The sequence below is a fragment of the Stomoxys calcitrans genome, chromosome 3, assembly GCF_963082655.1.
Source record: "Stomoxys calcitrans chromosome 3, idStoCalc2.1, whole genome shotgun sequence".
Classification (NCBI taxonomy): domain Eukaryota; kingdom Metazoa; phylum Arthropoda; class Insecta; order Diptera; family Muscidae; genus Stomoxys; species Stomoxys calcitrans.
The window spans coordinates 71,543,336-71,562,831 of record NC_081554.1 but is presented as its reverse complement, the minus strand read 5'-3'; the positions used below and the strand labels follow the sequence as shown (position 1 = coordinate 71,562,831).

Here is a 19,496-nt window from a genome sequence, read left to right as displayed (position 1 = left end):
ATCCATAATGGTCCGAATAGGACCATATCTTGTTTATTTTCATTTATTATTTGTTGGGTTCATACCCCTTTTCTTTAGTTTATGCTCCATATTGTAATTATCGGGTTATATGCCCGTTTGGTGGGAATTGAAGGAGGAGCGATCGTTAGAAACTTGACTTTATATATCAGCACCTGATTACCATGTTAACTACTTAGAGCTTTATCATGTGGAAGAAATAAAATTTTACCCTACTGCCATACACTGTGCTACATGTCAACTTAGGTATAAGGCAGACTCTCATTTACTTGTTGAATGTTTGAATGTTACGTTCGTATTCTACTCCTACAACTCTTTCATTTAGACTCAGTTATTTTTAAATCGGCAAAATGTCCTCTGGATCAGCTTTGGAGGCACTTGAGATTGTTGACCCAAAATTTCGATATCAAGTTCCTACTCTATTCTCAACTACCTTGAATTTGAATCCCATATTGTCATAGTAAGGTTACATATCCTTTGGTGTCTTTTGGAGTAAAACTCTCTGAAAGTTTAATCGATATTTCAAAGTAACGTTCGTACTCCTAAACGGACAAAAATAATTTTGAGAAACAACAACTTTGGTCGAAATAACAACTACGAAAGTTGTTAATTTTCCTGCAACATTTTATTTTGAATCTCGACGAACCAAAGTACAAATTTGTTGTTGAAAGGCACTCTTTGTAAGCCAACACATAACAACAACAACAATATATCCATAAGCAAGCCAAAAAACCATAAAACCAGCCAACGCAAGTGCTTTGCTTCGGGTGGTGGTGTTTCTGTTTTCATTGTTCGGCTCGCGCTGCTTTGCCTCGTTATTTTCACTGCTGCTCTCGGGTTTTCCTCTGTAAGGTTACATATCCTTTGGTGTCTTTTGGAGTAAAACTCTCTGAAAGTTTAATCGATATTTCAAAGTAACGTTCGTACTCCTAAACAGACAAAAATAATTTTGAGAAACAACAACTTTGGTCGAAATAACAACTACGAAAGTTGTTAATTTTCCTGCAACATTTTATTTTGAATCTCGACGAACCAAAGTACAAATTTGTTGTTGAAAGGCACTCTTTGTAAGCCAACACATAACAACAACAACAATATATCCATAAGCAAGCCAAAAAACCATAAAACCAGCCAACGCAAGTGCTTTGCTTCGGGTGGTGGTGTTTCTGTTTTCATTGTTCGGCTCGCGCTGCTTTGCCTCGTTATTTTCACTGCTGCTCTCGGGTTTTCCTCTGTCAATCTCTACGATTACCCCTAAAAACAAATTTTAATCATGTCTTCAATGATAAAATTCGTTGAGAATTTGAAGTTTCACATACGAATTTGTTAGTTGGTTTTTTTCTAAGAATTATTTTTTTCTGTGTACTTGTCAAACCTTATTGTCATGATAGATAGTTTAAGGAAAAAGGATGACACCAAACACTTGACATCATATTTTAATGTCATACTAACTGGACCGGGCCCGCTCCGCTGCGCCTTTATTTACTTTATATGGAACAAAATTTTCCTTGGAATATTTATTTTCGACAATTAAGAAGCTTTTAGTGAAATACAATGCTACGAAAATAGCATATCGCTTGACTAACAGTTTAACAATAAGTGCCTTTAGCTGAATCCCATGTAATCTTTATTGGTCTACGATTTTAAGTTTGGATGTAAGGTGTACTCCATTCTCATGATGTCTGATATTCTCATGATGTCCGATATTCTCATGATGTCTGATTTAGTAGTGTTTTCGGGGGAGAGGTGGTCCCCCAGACACTTGGCCCTGAAAAATATCAGCATCGTGCTCTTTTCTCAAAATACCATTTATTTAAGCTCATTTGGCAATTGGTTTTGAAGGGAGTTTACAGGATGGGGCGTCCCCCAAACACACGGCCTCAAAATAGGTTATCAAATTCGTTTTCTAATCTCAAATACCTTTCATTTGAGCCACATATTGGCATGGTCGGAAAATTTTTACCCTCTGGGAGGTGTTTTGGTGAAGGGGTGATAACCAAAATACATAGTCCTACATTTGGATATCAAATTCGTATTCTACTCCCAACTACCTTTATTGAGCCCCATATGGTCACTAAAAAATTGTGGGGTGTTTTGGGAAGGGGTAGACCCCCAGAAAATTGGTCCCGAAAATTGGTATTAATTCTTGCTATACCCCTCACATCCTTTCATTTAAGCCCCACATTGACATGGTCAGTAAATATGCCCGATTTAGAGATGTTTTAGGGAATGGGGTGGTCACCCAAACACTAAGTCCTGAAATATATCAGCAACGTGCTCTATTATCATATATTTGAACCCCATATTGCCATTGGCCTCGAAATTGGATATCAAATTCGTTTTCTAATCTCAAATACAATTCACTTAAACCCCTTATTGGAAAAGCCAGCGAATAGATCCTGCTTGGGGTATGGGCCCTAAAACCTGTGAATATCGAACTCCACTGCCTTAAAGTCCCAAATTGTCCTGGTGAGAAAAAACGTCCTACATGGGGGTTGTTATGGTAGACCAATACCAATACCTAGACCAATACCTCCCTCCTAATACGTTCCAAATACCTTTCATTTGAGCTCCATTTTTCCATAGCCGGCAAACATGACTGGTTTGGGGGGTGTGTTTTTGGGATGGGCTTGACTTGGGATGTGACTTGGCTTTGAAAATATATATCAGATTCGTGTTCTACTCGAAAATACCTTCTATTGAACCTCATATTGCAATGGTTAGTATTTTAGAGTAGAACACAGATTCGTATTCTACTCTAACATACCTCCTGTTTAAGCCTCATATTGCAATGGTCAGCAACTACTTCCTATTTGGGTGTTTTTATGGGGGTGGGGTGGCCCCATAGACACCTTATCCCGAACATTGATATCAGATTCGTGCTTTACTGATATCAATTTCATACAAGCCCTCACATTGCTATGGTCGTAAATTTGTCTTCTTTGTGGTATGTTCTCGGGGATTGGCGTTCCCACAAACACTTGGCTCCACATCTGTATATCAGATGCGTATTCTACACTCAAATACCTTTTACTTAAGCCCCATATTGCCATCGTCAGTAAATAAGTCCTGTTTGGGGTGTGTTTTGGGGAAGGGGAGGACCCCCCGAATCGTTGTCCCAAATTTGGATATCAAATTCGTTTTTCAATCGCAAATACCTTTCATTTGAGTTCCATATTGCCATGGTCGGTAAATATGTCCGATTTAGTGGCTGTTTTGGGGGTTGGGGTGGTCATCCAAACGCTTGATAAGACAATTGGATATCAGATACGTTTTCTTATGCTAAATACCTTTCATTTGAGTTCCATATTGTCGTGATTGGTCTAAATATATGTTTGGTAGGTTTTAGGGTGGGGCAGCCTCCCTAGGTACCCCATCCTAAATTTGGATACCAAATTTTTATTTTTAGGTTACTATATGAGAGCACACAAAATTTCGCTTAAATCGCACCACCCATCCCCGAGATCTGGCGTTTCAGAAAATTAGGGTAAGGGGGAGGGTCCGCCCCCCTTCAGATATCAAACAATGTAGTATCCTGTTTTCATCACGGGATCATTATGCACCATCTAAGAAGATTCGTTCTGCCTACCATTCGAGACCTCATATTACCAGATCGCGCTTCATGCCGCTTAGGGTTGTTCAGTTTCAGTGCAATTCCTCACACAAACCCCTTCTGATATTGATATATAAAGTGAATTTCTTTCATCTTATGATCATTTTAAACTATCTGAATATTGCAAGAAAATATTAGTTTATATGAACATAGAAACCATATACGTAACGATTTATGCCTATGTATGCCACATTCAACCTACGTCGACTAAGCGAAGAGGTTGTGTTAGGTTAGGTTTAAGTGGCACTCAGCCATCAGCCTCACTTAGACGTTTTCCATTGTGATACCACAGGAACAGAACACTGAAGATGTTCTATAATATCTTCTTCTTCGATGTCATCACAACGTTTGCAAAAGTCGTTGCTGGCATCCTTCAGTCTGTCAGTATGTTATGACTAAGCCGACTAAACCGATTTGGACCGTACTTGGCCCAGTTGATGAGAGACACAACAGAACACCACATGCCAAATTTCAGCCAAATCAATCAAAAATTGCGGCTTCCAGGGGTTCAAGAAGTCAAATCGGGAGATCGGTTTATAAGGGGCTATATCAGGTTATAGACCGATTTGGACCGTACTTGGTACAGTTGTTGGAAGTCATAACAGAATAATATGTGCAAAATTTCAGCCAAATTAGGTGAAAATTGAGGCTTGTAAGAGCTCAAGAAGTCATATCTGGAGATCGGGTATATCTATATCAGGTTATAGACCGGTTCGGACCATACTAATCACAGTTTTTGGAAGTCATAACATCGGACCTAAATTGCGGCTTCTAAGGGCTCAATAACGTGTCCACTTGGGTCTTATACCTTTGTTTCAGTTTAATTTATTTACTTTTAAATATAGACCATCTTTCAAGTAGAGTGTAAACCTCTTTTTGGGATCAAACCTCAGCTCATCAGGTGTCTTATTGCAAACAGAAAATCGGAACTCAGTTAGCAATGAGGCCAATGCTAGATGCAGTTCCAATCTGGCAAACAGCTCACCTATACAGACTTTTGGTCCTATACCAAAAGCTAAAAATTTGCAAGAATCGGAATTGTTTGTTTCATTTTCTTCACAAAAGCGTTCGGGTAAAAATTTTTCTGGTTCCGGATAATAATCAGGATTGTGATGAACTCCATAAAATGGTATAAGCACAAAGGTGCCAGGTTGTATGGTCAAGGTAGTATTGTAAGAGGTTTTAATGGTACATTGGCGTACACAAACGCGAGGCATTACAGAGCCGATGGGGTATTTGCGTAAAGTTTCTAAAAAGACAAAATAATTTAATAAAAATTTAATTTCAATTTGAATTTCATAAATGTTACCTTGTACTATGGCCTTTAGAAATTTCAGTTGCTTCATACTATCATAAGTAAGCTTTTGATTATTTGCTGCCTTTAGCTGCATGACTTCTTGGCGGGCTTTTTCTTGTATATCCGGATGCTTGGCCAATTCGTACAGGGCATAGGTCAAGGTACAAGCATTTGTCTCAAAGCCAGCTATGAAAAAAGCAAATAATTGCCCCACCAGCAGGTCAGAGGTCAAAGGAAAATCTTTGTCCTCGCCATGCTCTAACTTTAACTCGAGCAGAAGATCCATAAAATCATTGCGACGCACATTATTCTTCTCCCGAAATGCCTTAGTTTCTTGAAATATTCGCTTAAAAAATGCATTACTCTCCCTGCTAAAGACATAAACATTTAAGAACTGCAAAACTTTGGGATATTTGTTGCCAAACATATCCCAAAATGGATTAAGAATTCCAAGAAAGGCACGATTGCCTTGCAAGAGAAATTCTGTCTGTGGATTTTCAAGGCTATTGCATTCAATGCCAAAGGCCACATTACCTATAATGTCGATGGTAAAGCGAGAACATAAATCTAAAATTTCGATTTGGTTATCCAGTGCCCTTTGGCTGTCCTCTGCCAAAACTTTTATCAACTTTTGTGTGACTTCCAGCAAAATGGGAAACATGTTGCGCACCTTAGCTGGAGAAAAACTGGGTGTCAATTTATGGCGCACTGGTTTCCACATGTCATATTCTAGACGCGATAAATTCACACTCAAGGCTTCGCGATGATTCACATAGAAACCACGATCGGGAAAATTTTCAAATTGTGTTATCATTATTTCTTTGATCGCCTCCAAATCCTGTACAAACAGCATGGAATCCAATAGACATTCGATCACCATAAATGGCTTCTTTTCATTGTACATTTGCCGATAGTATTTATTGAGGTTAATGCCTGAGGGCAATACCTTTGAACGCTGATATAATTCCCATAAATCTATATTTTCCACACCAAGACGTTTCCAGTAACGAACCTTCTGAAGATATCGTAAATACAGCAAAACTATTATGGTCACAACAAGCAATAAAAAAATTGCCCAATATTCCATTCTCGTTGTTATATCTGCGCCTTTGTTCTTCTAAGAGTTTATTTGAATTTCCGAAATTTCTTTAAGCCAGAAGCTTCATACTATAAAGACATGTTAGAAATCAATGTACTTTGATAAGAACTATATCAGTTGTTTATTGTTATCAACAAAACTAAAATTAGACAAACTCTTTATTATTCGGAAATGGCTTATGTTGATGATTTCTACTCACAATCTAAATAAATGAAACGCATTTAGTTGGGGCTGTCCGAACCATACACACCATGTAGACAAAAAAACTAGTTAGGAGAGCCAAAAGTCGGGCAGAGCCGACTACATAATACCCTACACCTACCTTTCAATTATAAATTCGGGCAATAGATATATGTATATAAGAGCTATTTCTAAATCGGATGGTTAGAAAATTGTTGGTACAACGGCCACATAAGTCTAAATCCGGCGATAAATTTATATGGGAGCTATATCCATATCTGATCCGAAGTTAATGAAATCTTGCAGCTATTTTAAGATCAGTAACAAAACAAACCCTGCCAAATTTTGTGCAGATCGGTTAAAAATTGTAGTTACTACAGCCATTAAAGTACAAATCGGTCAAAACATATATATAGAGGCTGTATCTAAATCTGAACCGATTTTGATGACATCCTGCAGATATGTTAAAATCAGTAACAAAACAAACTGTGCCAAATTTTGAGCAGATCGGTTGAAAATTGTAGTTACTACAGCCATTTAAATGGAAATCGGGCGATACATATATATGGGAGCTATATTTAAATCTGAATCGATTTTGATGGCATCCTTCAGACATGTTCAGATCAGTAACAAAACACTTCATGCAAAATTTTGTGCAGATCGGTTGAAAATTGTAGGTTCTACGGCCATTTAAGTGGAAATCGGGCAATACATATGTATGGGAGTTGTATCCAAATCTGAACCGATTTTGATAAAATCTGATGACAAACACAACAATCCGTGCCAAATTTTGTGCAGATCGGTTGAAAATTGAGGTTACTACAGCCATAAAAATGCAAATCGGGCGACACATATATATGGACGCTATATCTAAATCTGAACCGATTTTGATGACATCCTGCAAATATGTTAAAATCAGTAATAAAACGATCCGTGCCAAGTTTTGTGCAGATCGGTTGAAAATTTAAGTTACTACAGCCATTAAAGTGCAAATCGGTCGATACATATATATGGGAGCTATATCTAAATCTGAACCGATTTTGATGACACCCTGCAGATATGTTAAGATCAGTAACAAAACAATTAGTGCCAAATTTTGTGCAGATCGATTGGAAATTGTAGTTTCTACAGTCATTTAAGTGGAAATCGGGCGATACATATATATGGGAGCTATATCTAAATCTGAATCGATTTTGATGACATCCTTCAGACATGTTCAGATCAGTAACAAAAATATTCATGCAAAATTTTGTGTAGATCGGTTGAAAATTGAGGTTACTACAGCCATAAAAATGCAAATCGGGCGACACATATATATGGAAGAATTATCTAAATCTGAACCTATTTTGATGACATCCTGCAGATATGTTAAAATCATTAATAAAACGATCCGTGCCAAGTTTTGTGCAGATCGGTTGCAAATTGTTGTTACTACGGCCATTTAAGTAAAAATCGGGCGATACATATATATGGGAGCTATATCCAGATCTGTACCGATTTTAATGAGACCTTGTATATATGTTATGATCAGTAACAAAACAATTCGTGCCAAATTTTGTGCAGATCGGTTGAAAATTGAGGTTACTACAGCCATAAAAGTGCAAATCGGTCGATTCATATATATGGGAGCTATATCTAAATCTGAACCGATTTTGATCAAATCTGGCAGATATGTTAAGATGACCAACACAGCAATCCGTGCCAAGTTTTATGTAGATCGGTTGAAAATTGTAGTTACTACGGCCATTTAAGTGGAAATCGGGCGATACATATATATGGGAGCTATATCTAAATCTGAATCGATTTCGAGCAAGGTTTGGCAACCGTCTTGGATCGTAGGTGCGCGATAAGATGGTGTTTTAAGTAGGTATAGGTACACTATGGCAACCTAAATTCGGATGCCAAAAGAGTTTTTAGACATTTAGAAATAAACAAGTAATAGCGTGCTAAGTTCGGCCGGGCAGAATCTTATATACCCTTCACCATGAATCGCATTTGTCCCGGCATCTCTTCTTAGGCAAAAAAGGATATAAGAAAAGATTTGCTCTGCTATTAGAACGATATCAAGATATGGTCCGGTTTGGACCACAATTTAATTATATGTTGTAGACTTGTGTAAAATGTCAGCCAATTCGAATAAGAATTGCGCCCTTTGGGGGCTCAAGAAGTAAAATAGAGAGATCGATTTATATGGGACCTGTATCTGGCTATAGACCGATTCAGACCATAATAAACACGTATGTTGTTGGTCATAAGAGGATCTGTCGTACAAAATTTCAGGCAAATCGGCAAATAATTGCGACTTTTAGAGGCTCAAGAAATCAAGATACCAGATCGGTTTATATGGCAGCTATATCATGTTATTGACCGATTTGAACCTAACCGATTTGAACAGTTGTTGGAAGTCGTAGCAAAACATGTCGTGCAAAATTTCATTCCAATCGGATATGAATTGCGCACTCTAGAGGCTCACCGTAGCGCAGAGGTTAGCATGTCCGCCTATGACGCTGAACGCCTGGGTTCGAATCCTAGCGAGACCATCAGAAAAAAATGTCAACGGTGGTTTTCCCCTCCTAATGCTGGCAATATTTGTGAGGTACTATGCCATATAAAACTTCTCTGGAAAGAGGTGTCGCACTGCGGCACGCCGTTCGGACTCGGCTATAAAAAGAAGGCCCCTTATCATTGAGCTTAAAACTTGAATCGGACTGCACTCATTGATATGTGAGAAGTTTGCCCCTGTTCCTTAGTGGAATGTTCATGGGCAAAATTTGCAAATTTTGCTCTAGAGGATCAAGAAGTCAAGACCCAAGATCGGTTTATATGGCAGCTATACCAGGTTATGGACCGATTTGAACCGTACTCAGCACAGGTGTTAGAAGTAATATTAAAACACTATCCGAAAAGTTTCATTCAAATCGGACGAGAATTGCGCCCTCTAGAGGCTCAAGAAGTAAAGACCCAAGATCGGTTTATATGGCAGCTAAATCAAAACATGGACCGATTTGGCATATTTACAATCCCAACCGACCCACACCAATGAGAAGTATTTGTGCAAAATTTCAAGCGGCTAGCTCTACTCCTTTAAAAGTAAGCGTGCTTTCAACAGACAGACGGACGGACAGACGGACGGACGGACAGACAGACAGACAGACAGACGGACAGACAGACAGACAGACGGACGGACAGACAGACGGACGGACAGACAGACGGACAGACAGACGGGCGGACAGACAGGCGGACGGACGAACGGACATACAGACGGACACAGCTAAATCGAATCAAAAAGTGATTCTGAGTCGATCGGTATACTTATCAATGGGCCCATCTCTGTTCCTTTTGGGTGTTACAAACAAATGCACCAAGTTATAATACCCTGTACCACAGCAGTGGTGTAGGGCATAATAAACATCCTTTATGGATTTAAATACAATGAGCTTTTTATGTTCACATATAGCACAACTTACTATGATAGAATTTTTTCGTTAAAATCATTTTTATTGTTAAACACACTAACTAAAAAGCTCCTTACTTCTTGTGTTGTGGTATTTGTAAACATTTTGGTTGGGGTCTCACAAATGCACTCCGCATAAAATAATGCGATTATGGCGAAATATTTTACGTGCATTCGTATAAGCTGCTAACCACAAAATATTCGAATTGAAACAAAAGCTGGCAACTATTAAAAGTTCCCGTTACGAGGATGCAAATGATAATGGGTATCATGAGATTCATTTCATAAAAGCAATATATTGGGTTGCCCAAAAAGTAATTGCGGATTGAACTTTAATCAAATATACTTTTTTTACACTTTTTTTCTAAAGCAAGCTAAAAGTAACAGCTGATAACTGATAGAAGAAAGAATGCAATTACAGAGTCACAAGCTGTGAAAAAATTTGTCAACGCCTACTATATGAAAAATCCGCAATTACTTTTTGGGCAACCCAATATATATTAAACAATCCATACAAAATTTCGTGAAATTCCATGAAAACTGGTGGTGATCTTGGTTTCAAAGTTAAAGTTATATACTCAAAAAAAAAAAATAAGTTTGCTGATATTACCCTACACAGTCTGCTAATTTTATATCAAAATTTTTTACTTTTTGGAGGAAAATTATTAAAATCTCTAAACATCTATAAGATAGTTAAGGCATTCCCTATAAATTTATATCTTTTTATACCTACCACCACAGGATGGGTGGCATACTAATCTAGTCATTATATTTATAACACCTCGAAATATTGATCTGTGACCCCACTCAGCTCATATATTCTTGATCGTTTTGACATTCTAAGTCGATCTAGTCTGTCCATCCGTCCATTCGTCTGTGGAAATCACGATAGCTGTCGAACGCGTGCAGCTAGCCGCTTTAATTTTGGCACAGATACTTCTTATACTTATACTTCTAATTGAAGTAGGTTGTTGGGGATTGCAAAAGGATCATATCGGTTCAGATTTGGATATAGCTTCCGTATAAATTGATCTCCCAAGCTTCTAGAAGCCGTATATGTTGCCAAATGTTGGCGTTTGGCATCATAGTCGGAAATGCTAACTTCTGCGTTACGGTGGTCTCCAAAAAAAGTTTTGTTAACATCGGAGCAAATTTGGGGCGACTGTAGCCGTTATAGCTCTTATCGTATAAAATATATATATGGGTCCTATATCTAAATTTGAACCGTTGGGACGTCAAATAAAACAGTTTGTGCATAATTTTGTAAACATCGGAGCAAAGTTGTGATGACTATAGCCATTATAGTTATTAGGGGATGAAAGATATATGTGAGAGCTACATCCAATTTCTTCAAAAAAAAAAAAAAAAAAGAAAAAGCAAAATTTTATCATAATCGGATCACAAATATCCAACATATTCAAGGTACAGGATTACAAGTATACATGAACAGACGGACGGACATAGCTAAATCAGATCAGGAAGTGATTCTAGGCCGATCGGTCTTTCACTCTATGGGTGTTTCACTCTTCCTTCAGGGTGTTACAAACAGATGCACTAAGTTATAGACCCTGTCCCACTGTTGTGGTATAGGGTATAATAATATAAAACGCTCTAAGTTCGGCCGGGCGGAATATTGGGAACCTACCACAATTCTACTAACAATTTAGCGTAGAAGCCTAATCGAGAGAGGTTTATACGGGTGCTATTGGGTTGCCCAAAAAGTAATTGCGGATTTTTTAAAAGAAAGTAAATGCATTTTTAGTAAAACTTAGAATGAACTTTAATCAAATATATATATATAAATTTAATCAAAATTGTACACTTTTTTTCTAAAGCAAGCTAAAAGTAACAGCTGATAACTGACAGAAGAAAGAATGCAATTACAGAGTCACAAGCTGTGAAAAAATCTGTCAACGCCGACTATATGAAAAATCCGCAATTACTTTTTGGGCAACCCAATACATCATGTTATAGACCAAATTTGCTTGTACTTGGTACGGCTGTTGGAAATCATAATAGAACACTTCGGCCACAATTTCAGCCAAATCGGATAACAATTGGGTCTCCCAAGGGCTCAAGATCTCACATTGGGAAATCGGTTAAATACCACTTGGGACCGGTATTTGGGAGTCATGGAGAAACACAACATGCTAAATTTTAGCCAAATAGGTCTCTAAGGTCCCACGAAGAACCAATTCATATGGAAGCGAAATCTGAACCGATATGGTCCAATAGCAATCCCCAACAACCTGAATCAATAAGCAGTATAATGCGAATTTCTCCAAGAATATTGCTTTAAAAAACAGAGGCAAACTTCTCACGTATGCATGAGTGTTCTGCGAATTAAGTTTAAGCTCAATGATATGAGACCTCCTTTTTATTGACGAGTTCGAACGGCCGAAGTCGAAGTGACACACCTCTTAGGGGAGAAGTTTTCATATGGCAAAGTCATATCGCGAGCATAAGAAGGGGATAACTATCGGTTAACATTTTTTTAAGTTTTTATCGGGATTCAAACCCAGGCCGAGCTATATACCTTCTTACTTATGTTTATATATATAGGCAACATTCCTTAAGATGGGCGCATTCTAATTTCATCTTTCCGTTTGTAACTACACGCAAAAAATAAAACGTTTAGGAAATTTTTACGACAAACAAAATACTTTAATCTCGAAGTTTTGCTCTTATTATAACCGTGTAACGTTTCGCTTCAACATATCGAACGTTAGCCATAAACGTAGTATTATTGAACGTAACTAACTTTGTTTACTGTAAACCCCTTACGTGCTTCGTCTACGATAAAAGGACCCTCCTTCAATAGCCGCAATCGATTATTCGTGTGCTGGATCGTGAATTAATCTTTTGTGTCATCACAAAGTAGGTATTTAAATGTGCGAAAACAACAACCATTTCTATACCCACCACCATAGGATGGGCGTATACTATCCCATTCATTCCGTCAGCAACACCTGGAAATATTGATCTTCGACACCATAAGGTATATATTTTCTGGATCATCTCGACATTCTGATTCGATCTAGCCATGTCCGTCCGTCCGTCTGTCGAAATCACGATAGCGGTCGAGCGCATAAAGCTAGCCGCTTGAAATTTTGCACAGATACTTAAAATTGATGTAGGTCGTTGGGGATGGCAAATGTGCTATATCGGTTCAGATTTAGATATAGCTCCCATATAAACAGTTCTTCTGATTTGACTTCTTGAGCACCTGGAAATTTTTATCGGATTTGGCTGAAATTTTGCATGTGGTGTTCCCTTATGACTTCCAACAACTGTGTGAAATTCGGTCGAAATTGGTCTATAACATGATATAGCTTCCATATAAACCGACCTCCCGATTTGACTTCCTGAGCCTTTACAAGCCGCAATTTTTGTCCGATTTGGCTGAAATTTTGCATGTAGGTTTTGTTATAACTTCCAACAACTGTGCTAGGTATGATCCGAGTCGGTCTATAACTTGATATAGCTCCCATATAAATTGATCTCCCGATATGACTCTTGAGCCCCTGGAAGCCGCAAGTTTTGTCCCATTTGGCTGAAATTTTTCGTGGAGTGTTTCGTTTTTAGCAGAATCCATAGTGGTGGGTTCCCTAGATTCGGCCCGTCCGAACTTAGCACGCGTTTACTTGTTCATTTATCAATGTGCCTGTTTGGTGGAAAGCGTTGGGAGCTGATCAACTCCCAGATCCCTAGACCCAAATGTTAATATTAAATACGCAAGCTATTCTCAAATGCGTTTGAGTTCAATATGCTTCCAATCGGTCCATTTGGTTGTCTTGAGCAGTTTTTAAGAATGGCTGCCCACGACAAAATTTCTTTAAACCCATTCAAATGGTATTCACATTTGTTTAAGTGATGATATGCCTTAGTTTAATAAAGCACAAGTGGGGATTTTCTATTACCTATCATACTGCCATCGCAATAATCTGCCCGAAATAATAAACTGTTCCATGCACACAAAGGGAACGCTTGTGAAACAAGCTGGAAAGGGACTTATGCATTTTCAGTATTCTCTATATGCAGTATAAACAAAAATGAAGCAAATCCCATATTTCATGTGAAAATCCAACAAATACCTGTTTCGCAAACAATTTACATCAAACGCACATTTTTATGTTTTTGTTAGCGCTGCAAAACGCAAGACAGTCTTTGTTGAAGGGAGATAAAAGTTTTCATTGAATGTGGAATTAAATATTGTTATTAAAAATGCTCAGTAATCCAAAAATATGAACGAAAACAATACAAAGAGTGAGTCATATAGTCAAGGTGGGGGGTAGTAAGAAAGTATTTGTTTTTAGCAAAAAATGTCAGTTAACCGAAAAACATTTTAATTTGAAAAAGTTCTCCTACACGCAAAAAAAAAATGTTTGGAAAGTTTCAACGACGAACAAAAAACTTTTATTATGAAGTTTTATTTTTATTGTAACGTTTCGCTCAAACAAATCAAACGTTTGCCATAAATGTAGAACTAATGAAGGTTAGTAACTTTGTTTAATGTAAACCCTTTAGCAGCTTTGACTACGGTAAAGGTATCTCTCTTCCATTACAAAATCTAAACTTCTTTAATTCGATAGCCAAATGCAAATTTTGCCCATGAACATTCAACTAAAGAACTGGGGCCAAATTCTCACATATCATTGAATGCAGTCCGATTCAAGTTTAAGCTCAATGATAAGGCACCTCCTTTTTTAGCCGAGTCCAAACGGCGTGCCGCAGTGCGACACCTCTTTGGAGAGAAGTTTTACATGGCATAGTACCTCACAAATGTTGCCAGCATTAGGAGGGGAACCAGGCGTTCAGCGTCATAGGCGGACATGCTAACATCTGCGCTAATTCTATAGCCGCATATGATTATTCGTTAACCAGACCAATAATTGTTAGCTTGTGTATTTCCTACTAGAAAAAGAGAGTGAGAGAGAGAGAATCTCGCACACATAACATTTTGTTTTTTTTTTTTTGACAGGGCGATCATTACTTTTTGAAGAGCAGTTCGAAAATAGATGGAAGACTTAAAATTTAATCAGAGTGAAAGGTATGAAACGATCGTTCGATCAGCCCAAGAAAAGTCTGGGGAGATTCACAATATTGGGAAAGAGGTTCGAAAACTTTACAACAGAGTACTTCATAAAAAAGCGGAGATTTACTGGGATGTGTACTACACATATCTTAATTATGGAGTTGTTCGAAAATGGATGGAAGACTTCAAATTTATTCAGTATGAAAGGATTTTTCGAAGATAGTTGTCCTCTCGAGAAAAAAAATCAGCCCAAAAAAAGTCTGGATGACCGGGGAGATTCGCAATATTGGGAAAGAGGTACGAAAACTTTACATCAGAGCACGTCGTAAAAAAGCGGAGGTTTACTGGGATGTGTACTACACACGGCTCAAGGAAGCAATTCGATAGCGCTAATAACGTCGCCAAGATGAACAAGTAAGGGCGTGCCAAGTTCGGGCGGGCCGAATCTTATATACCCTCCACCATGGATCGCATTTGTCGAGTTCTATGCGCGGCATATCTTTTTAGTCAAACAAAGAATAATGGAGAAGAATTGTTATGCTATTGGAGATACATCAAATTATTGTCCGATTCGGACCATAAGTAAATTGAATGTTTAAGACCATAGTAGAAGTCATTGGGCAATATTTTAGTTCATTCGGATAAGAATTGCGGGGCTCAAAGAGCAAAATTGGGAGATAGGTTTATATGGGAGCTGTATCAAGGTATTGATCGATTCAGATCATATTAGACACGTATGTTGAAGGTAATGAGAGAAGCCGTTGTACAAAATTTCTTCCAAATCGGATGAGAATTGCGCACTCTTGAGGCTCAAGAAGTCAAGATCCCAGTTCGATTTATATGGCAGCTATATCAGGTTATGCACCAATTTACGCCATGCGTAGTACAGTTATTGGATGTCATTACAAAACTTCTAATGCAAAATTTCAGCCAAATCGTATAAGAATTGTGCGCTCTATTGGCTCAAGAAGTAAAGACCCAAGATCGGTTTATATGACAGCTGTATGATAGCATCGACCGATTTGAACCATACTTTGCGCAGTTGTTGGAAGTGATACCAAAACATCACGTGAAAAATTTAAGTCAAATCGGGCGAGAATTGCGCCCTCTAGAGGCTCAAGAAGTTAAGACCCAAGATCGGTTTATATGGCAGCTGTATAAAAGCATCAACCGATTTGAATCATACTTAACACAGTTGTTGGATGTGATATCAAAACTCTACGTGCAAAATTCAGTCAAACCGGACGAGAATTGCTCCCTCTAGAGGCTCAAGAAGTCAAGACCCAAGATCGGTTTATATGGCAGCTATATCAGGTTATGGACCGATTTCAACCATACTTGGCACAGTTGTTGGATATCATAAGAAAACATGTCGTGCAAAATTTCATTTAAATCGGATAAGAATTGCGCACTCTAGAGGCTCAAGAAGTCAAGACCCAAGATCGGTTTATATGGCAGCTATATCAAAACATGGACCGATATGGCCCATTTACAATCCAAACCGACCTACACTAATAAGAAGTATTTGTGCAAAATTTCAAGCGGCTAGCTTTACTCCTTCGTAAGTAAGCGTGGTTTCGACAGACAGACGGACGGACGGTTGGACGGACATAGCTAGATCGCCTTAAAATGTTATGACTCTCAAGAATAAGTGTTCTTTATGGGGTCTTAGACGCATATTTCGAAGAATTACAAGCAGAATGACGAAATTAGTATTGTTTACGCTGAAACACAATTATTAACGCCGAACTAGAATCCCGCAGATCTCAACCTCAATTCGCGATCCCTATACTTTCTAAAGAAATCCCCAATTACTTTCTTTCCCTACTCATGCTATCATTGCAGATAGCATATCGATTTAACGAAATTACCAATCATGTCGAAGATACAACTTCCGATAGACTTGACTTAAGCTCCTTCTTGTTCAAATCCAACCTTGGCACTGGTAAGATCGTCTATCAGCACCCAAAATAAAAATCCATTTTTTGTTCCAACAATCCTAATTCGGTGTTTTGTTTTCCTTTTCTATTTCACCTGGGGTTTGCAATCATAAACCCAACTGGAGGAACAAGGCAGACAAAATTCTCCATAATTTTGTCTTTGTTCTGACTTTGGCTCATCGAGATTTCAATTCTTACTCCAGAGACTACGCTCCCATTCCACACAATCATTTTGGTCCTTCGAGCCGGATTGCTGCGTTTATTTGGAGACTTATATTGGGAAATACTCGAGAGAGTTCATCTTGTGACTTTGTCTCTCCATTGTGACAAACACTGAAGCAGGTTAGTTTGCATTTTTTTCTTTGTAAATTGGTTAGTTGTATCATAGTGCGAAAATGAGTGGTCATGCGGTTAAACGCATGGAAAATATCGCCAAAAATTAAAAGGAAATAAAATTGTTTTATACGGAATTGAAAAGAAATAAGAAAGGGTTCCTAAAAGCCGAAAAAGAAAAACCATTATAGAAGATTTCCCGCAAAAACTACCTGAAAGCCGAACAGACCGAGAAAGGCAAAGGATATTAAAAATTATGGAACATATGTAAGGAATCTTAGCTATATGAGAATATATTGAACGAAATCTGAAAAAAAACATACGCTGGTGAGTTTTTCATAAGAATATTGTAGACGGAAAACACGTGGAATCCAGGTTCTTATATATAACAGATTGGCCACCTCATGTTACGTATGCTGTTTTTTTTTTATCAAAGCCTACATGATAAATATTTAATAAATACTTAAGATAGTGTCAAAATTCGATTTAGGAAAAAAATAATAAAATAAAAAAGAAAAGAAACTAGCTAAAGGTTTGGAAAAAAATTGTCGACTAATTTGTTCTTCTTAGAAAGTAATTGCGCTTTGTTTTGTAAGATTTTGGATCCAAGGCCAATATCCGTAGTGACTAATTTTGAAAATTATTGGTACAGAATTTCTTTGAGACTTGATTTTGTTTTGTTAAATCGGATTCCCATGAAAAAAAAAAGTTTCATTCAAATTTCGTTTTTATATAGATCTACCACATTAAATATTCGTTCAACGTCGTACATTTCAATAGAAATAAATCCATTTTTTTTTTTTAGTTTGTTTGTCGTTAGGACAGGGTTTTTTTTCGACTTTCTCAGAGTCTTATCCTTTAGTAAACTCATTATGGATTTCATGACCAGATGAAAAGAAAGGAAGTCATTGACTGCGATTTTCTGAATTTGAATTGGATTTTTTCTGATTTTCTTATCCATTATATACATTATCCTCCATTACTTGCTATCAGTGACAATATTCCGATTTCATTCTTTCGATCCTTCCGTCCTTTCACTCGTTACACTTTTGGTTTCTTTCTCGAGACTGAACGATCTCACTATGTCCCTAGAAAAGTTCATCCGCCAATCCGATCATTTGGTCGTGTTCGAGGCCAGTTTGAACGATAAGGATTTTCCTATGTCCTCGGTTTTCTCTCTTGAGGTCCACCAGGAGTAGTTGGCCTCGATCTGGGGAAAGTTAAAGGAGTCATATGAGAGATGCCTGGCCGATATTGAGGGTGAGCTCTCGGGAGATGACGGAGCGGAAGAACGGGTGGAGATTACCACAGTTACGCACAAATATTCGAGTGCATATGTTACATATTGCCGATGTAATACTAGGATTCGCGAGCTTATCCAGGAGCTCTCTGCTTCCGCGACTGTTCCGAAGTCCGGACAAGCTAGTTTTGGTTTCAAGCTACCGCCATGCGAGATTCCATTCTTTGAGGGCGACTATTCAGCCTGGCCCACATTTAGGGATATGTTTGAGGCAGTCTGTATACGAAATACGAGACTCAGTTCAGTGGAGAAGCTTTTCCACCTGCACCAGAAGACCAAGGGTGAGGCAAACGATATTGTCAGGAGACTTCCCCTTACTGGCGAAAATTTTCAGGTAGCTTGGGCCAGTCTTTGTTCAAGATATGAGAACAAAAGGGTACTCATTAACATTCAGCTGAAGAAGCTTTTTGGACTTTCCGCAATTACCAACGAATCTGCTTCGAACATTAAGATTCTTCAACGAGATATTAACTCATGTATCTCTTTGCTGAAACTGTACGAGGTTGATGTGGATAGCTGGGACCCCATCTTTGTATTCGTTTGTTCCAACTGCCTTCCAAATGTGACCCTGACATTGTGGGAACAGACATTGTCTGACAAATCATGTATTCCTAAGTGGTCAAAGTTGGACAGCTTTCTGACCAACAGGCATAGGACTCTGGAATCCGTATCTGAGATTAGGAAACCTGTTGATACTCCTAGCTCTAGTTCCAAGCCGGGTTCGAAGACATGTCAAAAGTCCAATCCGAAATTCCCATCCAACAACATTCGTGCCTTTCAAAACAAAGTGACTGAACCCGTTTGTCACTTGTGTCCTAAGGAGAACCATATAATCCGGAAATGTCCGAAATTCCTGAAGATGACGCAGGCACAAAGATTCTCCGAGATCAAGAAAAACAGTCTTTGTATTAACTGCTTTTCGAAAGTTCATACTGTCAAGAATTGTTCTAGCAAGTTTTCTTGCTATAAGTGTAACAAAAAACACAACACCCTCCTCCATAAAGACGATTCGAACAGTCCATCATCTCCATCGGCACCATCACCTTCTACTTCTAGCCTCGATCCAAACTCTGCACCATTTCATGCTAACCCTATACAGTCCACTAGTTCGTCTCAGGGTGGTGTAGTTCAGACTTATTTCGCAACGAATTCAAAGGGTGTCCTTTTGGGTACAGCTCTTGTAAAAGTAAGTCACAATGGGCTGACTTATAGAGCAAGGGCTTTGGT

The 19,496-nt window shown here is 38.2% G+C and overlaps 1 protein-coding gene across 1 annotated transcript; it reads right to left on the bottom strand.

Moving 5' to 3' along the window:
• Positions 1-839: 839 nt before the first annotated feature.
• LOC106089438 (cytochrome P450 6a22) lies at positions 840-9,702 on the bottom strand. The gene is made up of 4 exons (XM_059365485.1): positions 9,675-9,702; positions 4,941-5,969; positions 4,750-4,880; positions 840-947 (listed from the first exon to the last, which is right to left on the bottom strand). Exons 1-4 carry the CDS (start codon positions 9,700-9,702, stop codon positions 840-842), a joined length of 1,296 nt encoding a protein of 431 aa, XP_059221468.1.
• Positions 9,703-19,496: the final 9,794 nt, after the last annotated feature.

Coding starts and splice junctions, on each gene's coding strand:
- LOC106089438 (XM_059365485.1), bottom strand. CDS start 9,702: ATGATTTTAACGAAAAAATTCTATCATA. Junction 5,970..9,674: donor AACGAAAAAATTCTATCATA/GTAAGTTGTGCT, acceptor TGACCATAATAG/TTTTGCTGTATTTACGATAT. Junction 948..4,749: donor TGCTTATACCATTTTATGGA/GTTCATCACAAT, acceptor TTGTCTGTTTAG/GAGTACGAACGTTACTTTGA.